The 19648-nt window shown below is 44.4% G+C and overlaps 1 protein-coding gene across 7 annotated transcripts in view; it reads left to right on the top strand.

Moving 5' to 3' along the window:
• The window catches only part of LOC111866769 (protein Wnt-5b), a 440161-nt gene that overhangs the window by 401618 nt on the left and 18895 nt on the right, over positions 1-19648 (top strand). For all 7 annotated transcript variants that reach the window (XM_033752396.1, XM_033752395.1, XM_033752393.1 and 4 more), the window contains one exon: positions 14811-14913. In XM_033752396.1, the coding sequence (XP_033608287.1) occupies positions 14811-14913 (103 nt within the window). The remainder of the gene's footprint in view (positions 1-14810; positions 14914-19648) is intronic.

The raw sequence follows: 19648 nt of genomic DNA, 5'->3' as shown, positions 1-19648 counted from the left end.
TGGACTCCGACAGTGAAATGATAATCAGGGACACCGAGAATTTGCTATAGGCCGTTTGAAAACGCAGTTCCTCTGCCGAAAGGAAAATTTGACTGGATTGCCGTTAGGTTGTGTAACAATCGATTTTAGTCACGTAATACGTAATTGGGGCATGTACTGTCTTCGCTTGCTTGGAAACCGGGATCGTGGGTTCGAATCCCACTCAGGGCATGAATGTTTAGTTTGTGTGTGTGCGTTTTTCTGTGTTTGTATACAGGTAGAGGCCTTGCGACGAGCTGATCACCAGCCCAAGGAGTCCTACCGAATGTGTAAGATCTAGAAAAACCTAAGTGAACGTAGAAGTTCATGGAGGTAGGCCTAGGCCCACTGGGGCTGTAGTGCCAAGGAAAAAATAATACGTAATTGGAATTTATTTTTAGTTGTTTATCTTGCACCATGCAATAATAAAAAGATTTAAAATTTAATCCTTTTTTAAAATTTCTCACTGCACTTACATGTTTCGGCATACTCGGCTATCATCATCTGCACTGAAATTCTGGGGGATTTACAGTGTTCTTAAATAAAGTCAATGTAGTTCCTCCTCCTATGCACACATGGATTGTCTTTTTTCGGTACGCCTGCTGTCTATGAAGTGTGCAGGTAATAATTCAATACAGACGTTCAGTATTTCATTGATTTTAGATTGAACTAATTAGAGTAGCATGCTTTGTTGGAAATGAATTTCCTTTAATCATTATTAGTGAAGATGGTTAAGATAACAACGATAAATTTTGACTTAATTGGTCTATTTTTAAAGTTTAATAATAATTACAATTTCGAACGCCAATAACTGAACCAATGTATGAACACGTGCGGGACCCACAATGTTGTCACATGATATTCATGTGAGAAATAATTTATTTCGTAAAGAGATCATGTCTTTGTGAAGAAATGTCGTATCCTTCCACCAGAAGGCGCTGACAGTTTCGGTGAACACTGGACTAAAACGCGAAATTGTTGGCGACGGTAGGTATCAACGTTGCAGTATTATGGGTTGTGACCAGGGATAGAATTGAGGGGTAGATGCAGACACATGTCCTTTGCTTAGTTCCTGAGCGCTTCATTTCGAGGAAACCATTGCCAGTACCTTAAGACGTACCTCTCTCCCAATAGCGATGCGTCGAGGAACGAATTCTACATGTTAATAATTTTCATTTAATGCACGTATATGCTGGTCATTCCCTCGGAGCTTTTCTGCCGGTTTGCAGTGTCTGCGTATTTCTGACTTCAGGCTTCTCCCTAGTTCTGAACTGGAGCGTCTGCCTAGTTCTGCAGTGGAGCGTCTGCCTATTCTGAACTGGAGCGTCTGTTAGTTCTGAACTGGAGCGTCTGTTAGTTCTGAACTGGAGCGTCTGCCTAGGTCTGCAGTGGAGCGTCTGCCTAGGTCTGCAGTGGAGCGTCTGCTTAGTTCTGAAGTGGAGCGTCTGCCTATGTCTGCAGTGGAGCGTCTGCCTAGTTCTGAACTGGAGCATCTGCCTACTTCTGAACTGGAGCGTCTGCCTAGTTCTGAACTGGAACGTATGCCTAGGTCTGCAGTGGAGCGTCTGCCTAGTTCTGAACTGGAACGTCTGTCTAGTTCTGAAAAACAATTTCTACCTCTTAATATGGCGAGTAATTTGGTGATTGGGAACCAATTTTTGGAGGAGCAAACTTCCTCCATCTTTAGGGTGGAAGAGTGTGTAATTTGGCAGAAAAATACCAACGTTTCTGAGGAACCTGCTGCCTCCATCTTCAGGATAGGAGAATTAGTAGATTATTAGACAGCTGCCAACGTTTCGGAGGACTCTGTTGCAGCAGTTTTCAAGGTAGAACAGTAAATAGTTTGGTAAATAGGTATCAGTGTTTCGAAGAAGTCGTCTGCCTTGAGCTTCAGGTAGAATAGTGGATGGTTAAGTACCCGTAGATAGCTGCCAGTGTCTCGGAGGAATCTGGTGCCTTCATCTTAAGGGCAGAAGATTGAATAGCTTGGCACCTGTTTACCAACTGCATTAGGTTACGTACCAGAAAACCTTCACTGTGAGCACCTGAGAGTACATACACATTTCCTGTGATTCAGAGATCCATAATTTAGGCTACATTTCAATACGTTGTTTAAAACGTGAAGCCAGAACAAAATTCTGCAGGTGTGCACTCAGAAATTTGGAGTTAATTGTTAGTAACGATGTGAGACTTTCACAGTAATACACCAGTTTAATGTTTATTTGTGTTTCATATTTGCATCCTTCCATTCGGCGCTTGACTTGAGGAAAACACGTGAAGGACGTTCCTTGGTCACTGTCATGTTCTTCGCTCTTCAAATATACGCCTACCTCCCTTAAAGGACAAGGCTCCGAACTTCTTGGCCCGTGTAACATTCGCTTCTTGTACTGAGTGTAAAATATAAGTGAAGGCCTCATATTGTGGGTGTTCAGGAATCTGAATTGGACCTGACACACAACCAGATAATTTTCTTGGTGTCCCAGTAGTGCCTTAAAGTAGGCCATGGCTGTTCCTAATAATGCTTTATTCATTTTTAACCTATCTTCCATCAATATCCTTACGTGTCACCTGACACTTAATCCCATCCAGCTTTAAAAGTGTCTGTGCTACCGCGGGGTTCTGTGTATATTGAGGTAGTTTATTTCGAATCTATACTACGGGCCAGACGGCTTAGGGGTTGGAGTTCGAATCGCGTTAGGGACAGAATTTTTCTCTCTCCACTTTGTTCAGACTTGCTCTGGGGCCAACCGACGTTCCTGTCCAAAGGATATTTGGGGTTCTTTCCCCCGGGGTAAAGTGACTCGGATGTGAAGTTCCATTCATTAAATAATGCCGAAGTCAAGAATACGTGGATCTATACATACACTCGCCCATACGCTTCCAGGACATAGTGTTTAATTAGTTAAGCACGGGGCACCTTACTGAAGTTGTCTCATCGTTTGACCCGAACTTTATATGGAGTTTGTGCTTGAAACAGTAAGAAATTTGTTGGATTTGAGGGTCGCCTTCTTGCTGGTTTCTTGCTTGGATTACTCTTCGATCCTGAAGATGGAGGCAGTATGTCCTTCCGAAACGTCGGTAGACTTCTACCGGACTGTACGACGTTACACCCTAGAAGGCAGTAATCTTCATCATCATCATCATCATCATCATCAGTAATCTGTCAGACGACAGGTCCACAGTCTCTTCCAAAACAATTCCTCCACTCCCTCACATGACAGTATCCTCTTCTGTCCCCAAGGTCATCCAGCATCTTCTTACGTTCTTCCTCGTCTTCCTCACTTCTATCCGCCCCTCTGTCTTTCCTTCAATAACTTCTTTTAGAAGGCAGTTTCTGCGTAAAACATGACCAATCCAATTAGCCTTCCGTTTTCTTATTTCGTGTAGGATATTCCTCTGCTCACTGACTCTAATTAACACTTCTTCATTTCTCATATAATTGGTCCAACTGATCTTCTCCATCCTTCTCCAACACCACATTTCGAAACTTTCCAGATGTTTCTGATCTACTGCCCTAAGTGTAATCTTCATAGCAAGAAAATTCTCTATAAATTGCATTCTTTCTTAAATTATATTCAAAGACATTTTGTTCGGACACTCGTTCTTCTGCTTTGAAAATGATGGCTGCGCGTTGGCAAATTTCTGTCAGACCAGATGCTTCACGTCCTACAAGACATCGACCTTCAAAATTATATGTATTTAGGAAGTGTTAATGGCATGAGAGCTCTATGCCTGCACTCTCCCATATGTGTTCATGGCATTGTGCTTAATTAATTAAGCACAGGGACAATTTTACATTGTTTACCTCAATTACGTGATCTCTACTATAACCATTGCTCCTTTTTGCGGAAATTTTGTACGGTCATTTCATCGCTTGAAAGCCATGAATTCGGTTCCGTAGTTAATTGAGTGTACACGTCAGTGTATTGTGTATATCATGTCGCTTCCAGGGACCGAGCCTTTGTCATGGCTGCCTTCACCAACTATCCTACGGTGTAATATATGGCATGCACTATCATATGCGTCTTCATTTAGCGCATTATCTATTGTCCGTCCGCTCGTACAGATATTCCCTGTTTTGCTAGCAACGTCTGATCATGAATTAGGGTTTAATTTATATTGTGTAGTGTTCTGACTGGACGCTAAATAGTACCTCCACAGTGAACATAACGCAGCAGCAGTGTGGCTCTCAGAATAAGACATAAATACAGCTATTCTGCCGATCTCAAATGCCAGGTCTATATATCCTTGGCGAAAAAAATTACTATCTAGTAGATAACAATCCTGCTTCATAATCGGAAGGTCCCCGATTCAAATCTTGGCCCGGCGACCGGATATCCTGACAGATCTTCCGTGGTATTCCTCACTCCCTCCAAACAAATTCAGGGATAATACATCAAATTAGGCCATAGCCTCTTCCTTCCACATCCCGCCCCATTCATTAATCACCCAGTCATTCGACACTACAAAGTCTACTTTTCAAGAAGAATTCGAAACAGAGATAGAAAGCGCCCAAGATCTGACGTTCTCACTGCGGCGAATATGCAGATTAATACTGTGGCAGGTAGACCCGTTGCTGGACAACGACCGCGTGATAGACAACAGTATAGTGGCGGTTGCTAGGAAAGGACCCGCAAGCAGCAACAAAGGAATGGTGTTTCTACGCGATCCGTGAAGCAACAAATGAACAGCTACAGGGTAACGGTGTTTTCTGGGCAGTGAGTTAGTTGTGGGACAGTCGTCAGCCAGTAGGAACGTGAGCATAGAAGCAGAGGACATTGTTGGGATCCATCACCAGGAAGCGACTCGTAAAGACACAACAGAGTGAGAAGACTTAGCACATGCTGTAGTGAACTGCAAAGTGGGTGAATTAGCGATAGCGCTATAGTTACCTGTAGTTACGAACTGTAAGTGTTCAGTAAATCCAATTACCAATCCAAACCCCGTCTATAGTCACTCTATCACGTGACAGTCTTCTGGGATGACACCATGCATTCTGATAATATAGTTACCCGTGTTTCGGAAGGACCTGCTGCCCCCGTCTTCAGAATGACAAATTTTACCGTGTTGTATCTAAAATCTTCGAATTACTTTTTGTCATTAGTAAACCTACAGCCTGATTTACGACTTCCTGTAAATTAAACTGAAATTAACCCATGATGGCCTTCTTTCGCATGTTTTATCCTTCCAAAAGCCATATAATATCTACCAGACAACACGTCATCACATTATGAAGGCAGTAGTGTTCAGAACATATGTCCGGCCGTACGTAGACATGCTTGTTTAATTTGGAGAGCTATTAAATGTACTGTGGGAGCCGGGTTAGCTCAGTTGGTATAGTGACGGGCTAGGGACTGGATGAGTGGGGTTTCGATTCCCGGCAGGTGGAGGATTCTGGTAACGGTGATCGAAACCAGCTACTTCTAACCGATCGATCTGGGTACAGTCCCATCCTAGCGCCTAATGACTGCAAAGGACTCAACTTGGGAACCTCGTGTGTATCAGATGCCAAGATAATGACTACGCTCCCGCGTACCCCAAAGCTGTCCCAGAGCTTAATCAAGCACCGCTCCATGAAGACGTGGGGAGTGGAGGTATAGCGCCACCCTTCTTGATTTTAGCACTAGATGGAGGTGAGTGGTCAGTTTCACGTCCCGGCTGCTCCACCCCCGGGGAAACACTCTCCGGTACCCATTGTACAGGAGTCTGAGTGGGCCCCCTGCAATTGAGAAAAATATCTTGCCCCTACCGGGAATCGAATCCTGGCCGTCCAGTCCGTAGCCTATCGCTATCCTGGCTCAGTTATTGGAAGGACTGAGAAAACTCTGTCTCGAAACCGAGGTGAGAACCCGGGACCTCCATAATATGGAGCAGACGTGCTATACTCTTAACCGATGTTCGATAATGAGAAAAATCTGTAGGATTATTAAGTGGACAGCGTTGGACTCCATTGTTTGAGTTATGAATTTATCGAACGTACACATATTAAAAGGCATTTGGTTTAGCGTTTCTTATGTTGGTCTCCATTGTATACAAATGTGCGCGCACAGTGTTTGTGGACGCACTTGTTGGCCGTCACCTTGCTCCAGTGTTTATTCTACTTGGAACAATATAGACAGCGATGTTTCTAGTTTACTCTCCCCCCCCCTCCAGGCTATTGTAAGGACTCCTCCTTTAAAAATAAAAGAGTTTTATGCATAATGCATGTGGACGTGTGAAGGAGACATCAAGAGCTTGCAGGAAGACCTCCCAGCTTTCGGCCATGATGTCATCTTGGTGGCTGCCCCTCTGAAGGATATCTTGCTGAAAGCATTCCCCTACTCTTCTCCCTAGTTCAGTTCCAGGGGAAGGCTTTGTGTGTTGGACAAAACAATGGCACTGAACAGGGGTATGAATAACGGGGTGATTAATTGTACACAGTCTGTTCAGACTTTACAAACAGTGGCGCAAGTACCACGTAACAAATATGTGTGTGACTATAGACGGGAGTTTTGGATAATTGGATTTATTGACTGCTTACAATGACGTGACTGCAAATAACTACAACACTGTCACTGATTTCCACACTTTACAAATCACTCAAAATCTTTCCCAGCCTGCAGTGTCTTCACTAGACGTTTCCTGGTAACGGCTTCTAACAATGGCTGTTTCTCTTCTTGCAGGCTCAAGTCCCATCTGAATGGCGATTCCCAACTGAATTACTCTTGATTCAGTTGTCCTTATAACCTTTTTGCAGAGACCGAGAAAACAGTTCCTCTGTTGTATGTTGATTCGTTGCCGTGGGAACCTGTTTGATTGCAGTCGTTACCTAGTGACGGGTCTGCACGCTACAATATATTTAAATAATATTTAATATTGCCACTTGTGGCAGTAGGTTAAGGTACCTCCAGTGTGTCCCTGAGAGTCGCAGAATTCGACGAAAAGTTAACCCCGTTCTTGTTGGTATGACTTGGCCACTCTGTCACTGGGTAACATAAATGCAGAGACTTGGCCCTCCAGGGTGGGGGTTGGTCGCAAGGCTGACGACCTTGCTCTGCAAAAAAATTACTTTTGCGTAATCCAAAGAAGTGAAAACAGGATGCACCCTGGCAGAATTTGCTAAGGAAGGCTGTGTGGCTCAAACAGGGCTGTTTTGCTAAATATTTAATATTTACCTGTAAATGGTACAATTAGCATTAAACAACTCACTTGACGTACACAAATGTTTAGTACTTCGCTGTAGTTAATAAGTACACATGCAAGTATGTGTACGATCCTTGCGTCGACTCAACCTCTAACAGAAGTGAGTACTTGGCATCTTACTGGGGTTAAAGGACGGCCGGCGCGTAAGGCTGACAATAATATTTGGTGCAGAATTCAAATTATTAAGTTTTCTCCGGCCTCTTTCTTCCTTCCCTATCGGCCCTACACATTATTGCCAGCAACCTGTTCTCATACACCCTCAATCTGTGTTGATACACTAGCGTGATAGACCAAGCTGCCAGTTGCTCAGCTACTCAAGAATGTCCCAACGTTTTATAGAACCCGACGGTTCATTACCATGTTCACAACAGCCTTCCACTGGTCTCAATCCTGATCCAGATCAATCCAGTCCATACCACCCCAACCGATCTCTCATTGATCCATTTTAATATCATCCTTACGTCTAGGTCTTCATAATTTTGTTGTCTTCCGGCGTTCCCACCACAACGATATGAGCATTCCTTTTCACTTCCATGCGTGCTACATGCCCTGGCTATATAATCATCCTTGACTTTATATTTTCCAAGAATACAAATTTTGAAGCTCCTCATTATGCAGTTATTTTCGAGCCTCGAGCTATTTCATCCATCTTTCGTCCAGATATTCCAAAGAGGGCTGAAAATACAAAACAATAGATAACTTACGCCTGTATGCAATAAATAAACATCTATACAACTGAACGTAAGAGCCAGAAGGGACGCAGCTGGATGATGCGTGGTTTAGACTATTTAACGACGGTACCTGTAATGACTGGATTATAGTTAATGATTAATTAAAAAAAAAATAAAATTAAATTCGCTTAGTGGGGGGTGGAGTCCAACTGGGTCCACTCGGCACGGCGGCCACTGATTGGCCTATTGTAGCCTGCCCCGGGTGATTATGATGATGGGGAATTTGGTGGAATGAAGATTGGCAGGGGAAACCGAAGTACTCGCAGAAAACCCGCCCCAGCACCACTTTGTCCACCACAAATCCCACCTGACCAGACCCGGGATCGAGCAATTAAAAAGAAAGAAGGAAACGGCCATGACCTAATTTAAGGTACCATCTCCAAATGTACCCTTAAGGACTGAGAAAAACCGCGAGAAACCTCAGTCAAGATAGTCTTTGTCCCGGCCAAACCTCTACGAGGACAACCCCCCCCCCGAGTCGGTACCCCGTGAGCCAACTTACTCATTTGGTGGATGGAATAGTTCAGTCCTGTGCACCTCTGTTGAATTTAGACATCCCTGTTCAGTACGGCTCGGTTGGTCCCCTCTGCACACAGTTCCCAGTTGAAGATGCGAGTGCGCAGTCGCGTGTGTAGCTAGGATCTCCCAAAGAAGTAACACCGGGAGAGCGATGCTGTGTAGTGATAGGACTGGAGGACCCTCATGTTCTCCGCTGCCTGCTACACAGTGGGTGTTGCAACAGGACTACACCATGCGCGGTTTCGTTTCCTGAAGTTCTTATCTGCAGAAGTGAGTGACTGAATAATGCACTGACTTAACTGATAACTATTTTGAGTGACGGACAAACAAATACTGACTGAACAATTAGCAGATTGATTGAATGACTATACTCGTATACCTGGCTGACTGACTGACCAGCTGAGGGACAGATTAAGGGATGCACTGGCACAAATGTTTACCTACTGACTGACTGACTGACTGACTAACGAGATTGTGCATCACTGAGCTGGCTGGAACGAATCTGACTTGTGTTGCGGAAGGTTACCGAATCGAGTCACGGCCACGGTACTGTATAGACTGAAGTTTTGCGTGATTTTATTTAGTTCCTCTAGGCAAATTCTATGGTAATGCCACAAACTTTACTACAACCGCTTCCCTTCATATCCTTTTAAAATCTATATTCATTACTATCCTAACATTCGGCGACTAACCGCCTGCGCTATGGCACGGCCATCCGGGTCTCTGTGATTAACACAGTAAAACGAAGAAGGCCACATTAGTATGTTCGCAGTAGGCCCAATTATTTCCTCTCTGCCCATAATCATCCATAAATCCCACCCCATTGACACCTCCTCCTTCCCCAGCAGCGCTACAGTGGATCACTTTTTCCCTCCACTAATTACGTGTTTAATGAAACATTTAGCGTCTGCCAACATCACGTAAAGAAACGTCCCCTCCGTAATATATCCCGAGGGGAATTGTATGCTGCTTTATTGTCGGGGATACATAAGTTTGTGGAGGGATGAGGGAAGCCAATTCCAGTGAAATGGAAGTGAGAGGGGGGGGGGCGGTGTTACGAGACAGTGGAGAGAGTTTCTGTTGCGTTGCGTAGTAAACGTCACGTTACTAATAGAAAGTTGGAACACATGGAATGTTCTTCACCACTACCATAACTAACAAACTATCTCTCTGACCCCATGGAGCTGGGCCTTTCTTCAGAAACCGCCAGTTGCTCAGCTACTCAAGAATGTCCCAACATTTTATGGAACCCCTTATATTGTGGTAGATCGTTACCGACCTTACGGAGGAACGTACTGCCTCCAACTTCAGGGGAGAATAAGGTAAGAGCGGAAAGATGTGGTTTCTTTTTACTTATATTGGTACATTTTCCCACGCTTCGATCCTGAAGATGAATGTGACATTTTCCTCTGGAACATCGGTAACAATCTACTACCAAACTACACTGTGTCACATCCTCGGAGACAGAAATTTTCACAGCCATTATCGTGAGAACCTGAAATCTCGCAATATAGCGTGTACAGCCGTTGCTATGAAATGACTACGAGCTAGGCTAGTAAAAACGGCCGTTTCTAGACAGCAGATCACTAAACATGTTCCCGCTAGAACGAATACGCAAGCAACAACATAGTTACTTTTTGAAACGGTGTTTTCTACCCGGTCCTTGCAAAGGGGTTATAAGGAAGACAATTTGGGGCGAGCCAGTTAGTTGAGATTTGCGTTCTGCAGGGGAGGCTTTGAAGAGATGGCGCTATAGTTGAGTTGACAGTTCAGTTGTGGGACATTCGCCGGAGAGTTACTACGTGAGCACAAGAGCTGCATAATCTGTATTGTTGGGAGCTGTTACCAAGCAACGACCAGTGAAGACACTGCAGGCTGAAGAAGACTTAGCTTTCAGTGATTTGTAAAGTGTGGAAATCAGCGGTGGCGCTGTAATTACTTGTAGTTCCGAGTCGTGTGTACAAGTAGTCAATAAATGCGTTGACCAGTCCAAATCCCGTCTGTAGTCACTCCTAAATCGTGACAATACGAAACAGTGCATGGAGTCTGAGGAACGTACGCCTAATTAATTGGCCTTCTGAGCTAACAATTCCGTGAACTGTTTGCTTACAAAGAGAGCGAACAGCATACGAATCCATCTGAGATGAAGCCTGGGGCCGCTCTTCCAGAGTGGCTTCATCTCGGATAAACTGCAATGAGATGGGTACATTTCACCCCTCAAGTAATTAAACTTCCCGACCATTGGACCCCCGACGCGGACAAGTGCTGGAGCAATTAGCTGTTCGGCGCGCCTCTCCAGTTACACGAGAAAGGCGACCGTTCGGATTACAAATTGGGGATTAGCGGCAATGCTAGATTGACTCGTAGCTCGCTCTTTAGTTCCCATGTTCTTTTCGTTTTCTCTGTCTTTTTATAATGTCATTGTTCAACGACGCTAATCCTCATGGCTGAAGCTGTAATGCTTGTGACTTGTATCGGGGGAAGTGAGTGGTTCGAACCTCGACCTGCGTACCGGGTATCCTGATTTATTATTTTTTATTGTTATTAGTGGGGTGGGACTAAGTCCCTTGACTGCGGCCATTACTGGCCTATTGTACCAGCCACAGATGATAGGTGAGGGTGACTGTGGAGCAATTGGTGGAATGAAGATTGGCAGGGGAAACCGAAGTACTCGGAGGAAACCTGCCCCAGCGCCACTTAGTACATCACAAATTCCATATGACGAGACCTGGGCTCGAAACCAGGCCGATGCGGTGGGAAGCCAGCGACTAACCGCTTGAGCTATGGCTAGGCCTCCTCCTGCTTTGGATATACGCGAATTTCCATGGTCTCCAGGAAAATATCTGGATGGTGTCTCAAATTTGCCCACAGTCATTTCCTTCCATACACTTTTCAATTCATTGTTGATCATCCCACCCTTCGACGCCGTATATCAGTGAGAGCGCCGTTGGATAAACTGCAAATAAATAAATAAATAAATATATGGGGTCTAAATATGCTCATGTTTCTTGCTTTTCTCCTTCCTGTGTTATTCCATTTTATATTTTATTCTGTTGTCATTCTTTTTTTTTTTGTATTTTACAGCTTCTTATTTATTTCTTCCTTTCTTTATTCCTCCTCTTTATCTTACTCTTTAGGAGCTGGAGTAGCTCAGTCGGTACGTGACTGGGCTGGACCAAAATGTACAAGATTTTTCAGTTCACGCGGGAGCATAAAATGCTTTTCTTTCCACCGGGACCAGAACCGCTCTGGGCCTATCCAGCGTCCTATTAATTGGGTACTTGGCTTCTTTGCAGTGAGGGGGAGGGGGGGGGCTTGAGCTGTAGGCTGACCACTCGATCCATCCAGTGCCTCGATGATCGTGTAGAGCTATACCTCCACTCCCTCATGAACCTTCTGTGCACTGTTTGATTAAGCACACGGACAACACTACGTGTTTGTGCTTTTTCTTTACTTGTCATGTGTGTCGTACTTTCTAAGAACCGTGTTATTTGCCTATTTATATATTTTTCCTTCACTTTTCCCCTTTTGTTTTCCTGTGCTTGTCTGTTGCCGCCTCTGTGGTCTAGTGGTCAAAGTTCCTGGCTACAGATCCTGAGGTTCCGGGTTCGATTCCCGGCGCTGACAGATTTTCTGAGAAGTAATGGGTTCTGGAACGAGGTCCACTCAGCCTCGTGAGGATAATTGAGGAGCTATTTCAAGGAATGAGCGGATCCGGTCTAGAAAATCGAAATTAACGGCCGTGGGGGATTCGTTGCGCTGACCACACGACACCATCTATCCGCTAAAGTTGGCACTAACTTCGCCGACAAGCTGCGGTCGCTCGGTCGGTATAGTTCATTTGCTGACTGCAGGCCACGGAGTTCTTGTCTGTTACCTATTTTCTTTTTCATTCCTTTTTCCATTTTTGTGTAGTCTACTTTATCAGTCGTCTGCTTAGATCCCATTTGTTCCTCAGTTCTTCCACATTCAGTTCATATGCAAAGCTATGTTATTACATTAAGTGTATTACCCAGATATGCTATCAATGACTGAATTCAGCTGAACTGTTTTACTCGCAACCCAGATTTTCATTAACACGACAGAATGAGCAGTACACCTCGGGCCGTATGCAGTAGAGGCACTGACACCCCAGGGCCCCAACCTCTCCACTGTGAACCCTGCTTCTCTCGCTAAATTACATTTATTCTCATCACCCTTTTGTAAGTACAGTTTACGTCTAATGGGGTGGTAAGGGGTGAGAAACAATTCTGTCAATTCGTGAAGTGATTATGGTGAGTGATATAGTCATTGCATTTCAACTGATCCGAGCAGGAACATGAATTTAAAATAGAGAAGGGGTGACATATTTGTATCGGAACAACCCCCTAGTAGGTCTGTTCATTTTCTTAAAGTCAATGAAGTTGATTAGATTGCAGAACTGTTCAGTTAGAGGGGTGGGTATATTGACTATGTAAACGTATTCAATCCATTTACTGCAAATATGGGGCAATCTACGAGGGCACAGTGTTCCCATATTGTATTAAACTCACAAAGCTACTAACGCGTTCACTTTCTACTTATCGCGTCTGCGCAGATTGAAGGCTCTTTGTGAAATGAAACGTCTTTGAGGGTACGTCGCAACTTGTGTAGGCAACTTTACGGAAGAAAAGCTTTGTGCGTGCAACGAGGTCTCCAGTTTGGTGATTTTGATGCTCATATGTTAAAAATACATACAATCGAATAAATTTCTGTCATGACGTAATTATTATCTGATGGTGACGTAATGTACAAGTATTTTAGACAGATCAGGTTAGGGATTGTTGTCACCGTAAGAGAAGATCTCGTTCTTCCTGTTCTGGGCATAGTGTATATCTCCGTGGTCGGTCTTTGGTGCTGTTTACATTGGTATCGGGTTTTGAAATAGAGATATTTTGTCAATTCTTTACTACTTCAGAAGAGTCTAGTATTTCGTTCGAAGACCATAAGTATTGTAGCGTGTAGAGCCGTTGATGTGCGACGACCGCGAGATATGCGAATATACCAGAGCCTTCTCTAGGCAACGGCTCTGTAAACACGTTCCCGCAGCAACAAATCGACCCTCAACAATGGAGGTACTGTTGGAAACGGGGTGTTTGTACGTGGTCCGCGCCGAGTTTTACGTCTCCAAGACAGTTGGGGTGACCAAGTTAGTTCTGTACGGGAGTCTATGAAGAGAGGACATGAGCGCATGAAGCTGAAGAATCTCCATTGTTAGAAACCGTTGCCAGGGAACGGCTAGTGAAGACAAGCTGGAAAAGGCTTAACGGGTGGTGTGGTGATTTGTGAATTGTGGAGATTGGGGCTGCTGCTGTAATTGTTAGTAGTTCCGATTCGTGTGTTAAAGTTATCAGTAAATTCATTTACCAATCGAAATCTCGTCTGTAGCCACCGATACACGTGACATTATTTTATTTCTCTGTCAGTTAAATATACCTTGTTCAGAAACCCTAAGAATTTCAGAATATTTTTGAATATTTTAATGGCCTTGTACATGCCGGTCAGAAGAAAAGATTTCCGTTCGGGCCTCAGTATCCTTCATGTTTTACGCTTTGGATTGTACAATAAGGAAACAGTTTTGATTGTTCTGTCTGGCCTCCTTGTCAGAGAACATACTAAATATTTATCTTGCAAATGAACACAAAATTTCAGGATAAAATCCTGACAATGGATATGATCCTGAGATTAGACCCGAAGGCCATTATTTTGTGAGCCAAACTGGATCAGTCAGTAAACTGCCTGGCTACGGGCTTCAGCGGCCGGTGTTCGATTCCCGGCAGGCAGAGCAAGAACTGTTTTCTTCGTCACCATATCCTGACCGTCTGTGGTACCCACGCTAACCCCTAATGTAAAGACTTCCCGATGCTTAAGCACTACGCCAAGACGTATAGCGGAGTGAAGGTGTAGCTCTACGTATTCTTGTAAGTAACCAAGACGACAGAGAAATCGGGTTAAATTTCTAGAAGAGGAAATATATTTCTTTCTTCTCCACAGCGTCCAGTCCGGCTCTGGGGCCCACCCGGTCTCCTATCCAGAGAGTAAAGCGACCGCGCGTGAAGGTGACAGCTCACCTCCACATCGAATCGACGTTAAAAATTCGTAGTTATACCTCCACGCCGGCATATTCCTTCATGGCGTTGTATTTAATACAGCAGTAGCGGAAGAGAGAGTGCTGTATGTGTGCTACAACGATTTTAGCCAATTGTCGGTACACAGAAGACAGAAATGTGCTGACCGTTAAGCACGGGCTACTGCAATTTGGCACAGCAATGAGGCGAGTTGCAATTTCTCAGAATTTCTGAGCTGATATTGTGATTGTTGTTGTTATTGTTGCTGTTGCAGGCGGTGATCAAGAAGTCGCGGGTGACATGCAAGTGTCACGGTGTCTCTGGGTCCTGCAGCCTCATCACGTGCTGGCAACAACTTGCCCCTTTCAGGGAGATCGGTGAGTGAGCGCTCTCGGCCTCAACATATTTCCTCATCTTCTTCTGTTTCGTGGTTATTTGTTCTCCTTCCCTTACTCCTAATTCGTAATTCCGTTCTCCTCTATAATTTCTTCCTTTCTTCCGTCTATTTCTTGTTCTCTTAATTTATTGCTTTTCTCTTCTTTATCATCTTCTCTCTCCTACATCTCCTCTCACGCCCTGTTCAGTTCATAACCCGTGTGGGTTTTGAGGTTGTCACACCGGTGGTTATGAAGAGTTCTATCTTCGGGGGTATGATGTCATGTAGTCCGTTGAAAGTCAGATGACTTCGGAGGACCATGTCGCATTCATCGTGAGGCTTGAAGTAGCATGAAGCTCTGTTTGCTACCTGCTTTGTGCTCGTTTCTTCCAGGGATTATTAATTGACCTTGAAGATGGATCCGATATGTTCCTCTGAAACGTCGGTTTTCTTTCAGATGACTTCACGGAGTTCTATCCCAGAAGATAAAAAAAAATTCTTATCCTGTTCTTAGTTTTACATTATCTCACTTCTAATCTTCTACTACTACTGCTACTACTACTACTACTACGATTGTAGCACTAAAATACCAAGAATAAATACTCTCCAGATGAAATGCAAACAGGATACTACTACTTCTTTCAGCGTCCGAAAAGCGTGCGTTGTAATTCCTTAATACACGGATTTCAACGAAATTTGGTGTTGGAGAGTCTGGCTCAGATTTGTAAGGTTTATACTCGTATAGGTCTAGTATACGCCCCCCTCCAAACTTTACCTGAACTTAAAAAAAAATATTTTTATAAAGGGCTGTCGGAATTTGAGTATCGTACGGAGTCTCGGAAACACCGTCGATAAAGTCCTTGTTTAAACTTCACCTTACGGACGCGCTATCGGGTATTGAGAATCGATTGTTCGTTCTTTACGGAGGCACGGAGCAGGTTGGCTCGAACGATAAACCTTCTATCGGGACACCGACTGCCTTGTCTGAGGTTTGTCGTAGCTCTCTAGAGTCCCTTAGACCAGTGTGTCCCAGATCTGCGAGCGACCCAGGGGTTCCACGAAGTAAAATTAGCGGTTCGGCAAGACAGTTCATGCCTTAGACCGCGCGGCCACTGTGATCTGCATCCTGTCAATCTACGCCACATAATTTGAGTTAGTACCAGCGTTATTAGATAAACCCAGCTCTTTCCTGCAGAGACTGAGGAAGGTCTGAACCAGGACCCCCCCTAGCACACTGCGACAAGCAGTGTTGCTGTATGAAACATGACGCAACAGTTACTCGCCGGCGCAGTGCCTCTGCTTGCGGTTATTGTGTCCGACGTGTTCCTTCGACCGCGATGTAAAGTTATCTGGGCTGCATGACAGCCAGCAGCGGTGGGTTGCTGTGGTAATTGCGGTGATGCGAGCGACAGGACAGCCTGCCCGTAGCCGGGACTCACATACCAAGGCGAAGGAAGGGACAAGAAAGGATGGCCATCGTCGTCATAATAAGGTGCCCCGGAAATAATTCCGAGGTGATGCGAATCCGTGAAATCAGAAACATTTTGTTGATTAATGACGGTCAGTAGTGGCTGAGCTGGTCAAAAAGTTCCTCTCCTTTCATTGAATCTGAAACTTCGTTATCGTGCACTGGTGATGATGGGGTGGTATGGAATGGATTGATCTGGCTAAGGATAGGGACCAGTAGAGGGTTCTTGTGAACACGGAAATGAACCTTCGGGTTCCACAAAATGCTGGGAAGTTCTTGAGTAGCTGCACAAATAGCGGCTTCTCAAGGAGGGCTCAGCTCCCTGAAGTTAGTTACTACTACTGCTACCATCATCACCTCTAAGATTAGTCCTGTAATTAGTTTTGTAATTAAGCACTATGCCATGAAGGCGTATGGGGGAGTGGAAGTACAACGCCACAGTGTTTTACCTCGGTACTAGTTGGAGGTGAGTGGTCAGTTCAACGTCCCTGGTACCCACTGGATAGGAGACTGGGTCGGCCCCAATGCCGACTGAGCTATCCTGGATCACACCATACTACTGCTGCTGCTGCTGCTGGTACTACTACTACTACTACTACTACTATACTACTACTACTACTACTACTACTACTACTACTACTACTGCTACTACTACTACTACTAACATCACCATTACGTTTGTAGCACCAAAAATACCAAGAACACATTGTCTCCAGATTAATTGCAAAGCAAGTGTGACCAATCGGATTGTACTGATGACATAATGATCATACACTTTCCTAAGAATTCTTTCAAAGGTGATCCATGCCATTCCTAATTCTTACAAACAGAAAATGTTTGTATATCCGAAACGGATTTTACAAACGACAATTCGCGAAGTTCATATCCACATTTACAACGGATATTGGATATGCATCTATTTAGGTTAAGACCGAAGAGCAATAAGCTGGAGAGTTATCAAGTTTTGTATGCACCTTGTTGTCCCAGTCCCGCTTCCCTGTACTTTATTGCCCCCCTGTCACAGAAATCACATCTGCCTGGCTTTGTAGTGAGGAAACTAGGGGCCCACATGACAGTTGTAAGAATCCAGTTGGTTTCATTCCTATAAAACCTCCAGGTTATGTCCATTTGATGACCTAAATTGGTCTTAAACCAGGGATTTGATCACGATAGAAGTCTGAATGGACTTCTAGCACAATATTATGGGCACTGGGGCACAGTTATCGAATTAATCCCTGTTGGGATATTGATGGGAGTTCATCTGTGGTTTAGAAGTGTGTGAAACATATTGTCACGTGTAGGAGTGAATCTCGACGGGGTTTGGTGATGGATATTGGATTCACTGCTCAGTTTAACACAGCTATTAATTACACTTAATTATAAGCGTCATTGCAGTCTAGAAAACCGAGATTAACGGCCGTGGGGATCCGTTGCGCTGATCACGTGCCACCCTCTATCCGCTAAAGTTGGTACTAACTTCACTGACAAGCGGCGATCGCTCGATCGGTATAGTTCGCTTGCGGACTAAAGCCACGATGTTTCTTTTTGTTTTATGGTAACGGGTACTCAGGCGGTAAGCGGCTAGAGCTTCACACTTCGGCCCCTGACAGCTTTGCTAACAGCGGTGTCAGTCTGGACGGAATTGAGGAAAGAGATTCTCCGTGACTCTGTCGACAGTCGAACCCGGGTACAGGCTGAAGTATTCAGGACGCTTACGGATGTTTGTTCCGGAACTCAGACGCAATTAGGCGTTGTTGCGTAACGCGTCGAACAGATCGAAACGTACCTATCCTTCGTGTTGGGGAGACTTTTCTAATTTGTTTTATGCCCATTTGTTAGAGTCATGAAGCAGTTTGAAAGACATAATCAAACTGGATGATACAGTGCTTCGCATCACAAGAGGCTGTATTGAAATCTGCATTTCTATTCAGTGATTCATAATTCGGTTTCCTGGAGCAGTCCTTTCTGTATTGCGACCATTATTATAATCATGCATTTCGAGACGTGACAAGTGAATGCGAGCTATGGTACTTGCCTCCAGCGCGTACAAATGTTCCTGGAACAGGGGTGGGAAACACTCGGCCAGTTCTCTCTCTTGTTAGAGATGTACTTACAGCAGCTACAGTTCACCAGTTGTTGGCAGCTCACGGCGTATGATTGTTGTATTTTCACTTCCTACCATCAGTAACTTAAGGTAGGTAAACATTAGAGACATCTTACATAGGGGTGTGAATGTCTATATGGTTACAGAGTTCCAAACAAGAAGTTCTGATAAGAACTTATCGTCTACTTTTCTTTGATGTTACACGGACCGCATAGAAAGCGACGCCTGTAACAATTCTTCGTTGCCGCTGGAACGTGTTTTCCGAGCTGTTTCCTAGTAATGAGAAGGGAATACACAAACAGACCCCTAGACTCTCCTTTGATAGAACACCGACCGCATAGAAAACCACGCCTCCAACATCATCATCATCATCATCACTGGCACGACAGCCCTTTGTGAGCCCTGGCCTTCCTCAGGATTGCTCTCCATTCTTCTCTATTCGATGCTACATTCCTCCAGTTCTTTACACCCAAAATTCTTATGTCCTGCACGCCTCCAACAGTTCTTCTATTATTGTGTAATCGTTGCCGCGGGAACGCGTCTACCAAGCCGTTGTTTAGCAACATTGGGGATAAACAGACTGATTGGAGGGATTTATGAAATACGCCGTTGAGATGGGCTCAGGTGCCATGATATACATGCCAAGTTTCTGAAAGTTTCGTTCAGGAGTTCAAAAGTTGTTGGGAGAGAGGATACACGGACACAAAAACAAAAAGGTAATCACATAAGCCTATGTTTATGTTTTAAAAATAAGGAAAGTGGGCTGAAAATATGAAGCTTTTGTTATGATAATGTTTTGTGGAATGCGTAGTAACGGGACAGATGCCGCAATACTCCTGTAGGAACGTCTTTACTCGTAGCTTTCGGTTTGTTGGCGAGTTTCACGAACCGTTGGATAGAGTAAACGTGCCCAATTTCGTAACATACCTGAGTTCGTGGTATAATACGCCACCAAATTAGGTATGTGACCTATTGTTAGTTTCAGCAGTTCTCCATAGATGCCTCGATTATGAAGCCAACTATTGCAAACATAAGCCTACTTCATTTCATGGCAGATTAGTGTTCCATCAGGAATTTTATCTGTGTTAAAATGTGTGATTCAGAGAATAAGCCATCGGCCCTGATGATGGGGACAGCGATGGTCCCTGAAACGTCTGTTATTTT

This window comes from Cryptotermes secundus, unplaced genomic scaffold, assembly GCF_002891405.2.
Source record: "Cryptotermes secundus unplaced genomic scaffold, Csec_1.0 scaffold367, whole genome shotgun sequence".
Classification (NCBI taxonomy): domain Eukaryota; kingdom Metazoa; phylum Arthropoda; class Insecta; order Blattodea; family Kalotermitidae; genus Cryptotermes; species Cryptotermes secundus.
This window is presented reverse-complemented; position numbering and strand designations above follow the sequence as displayed.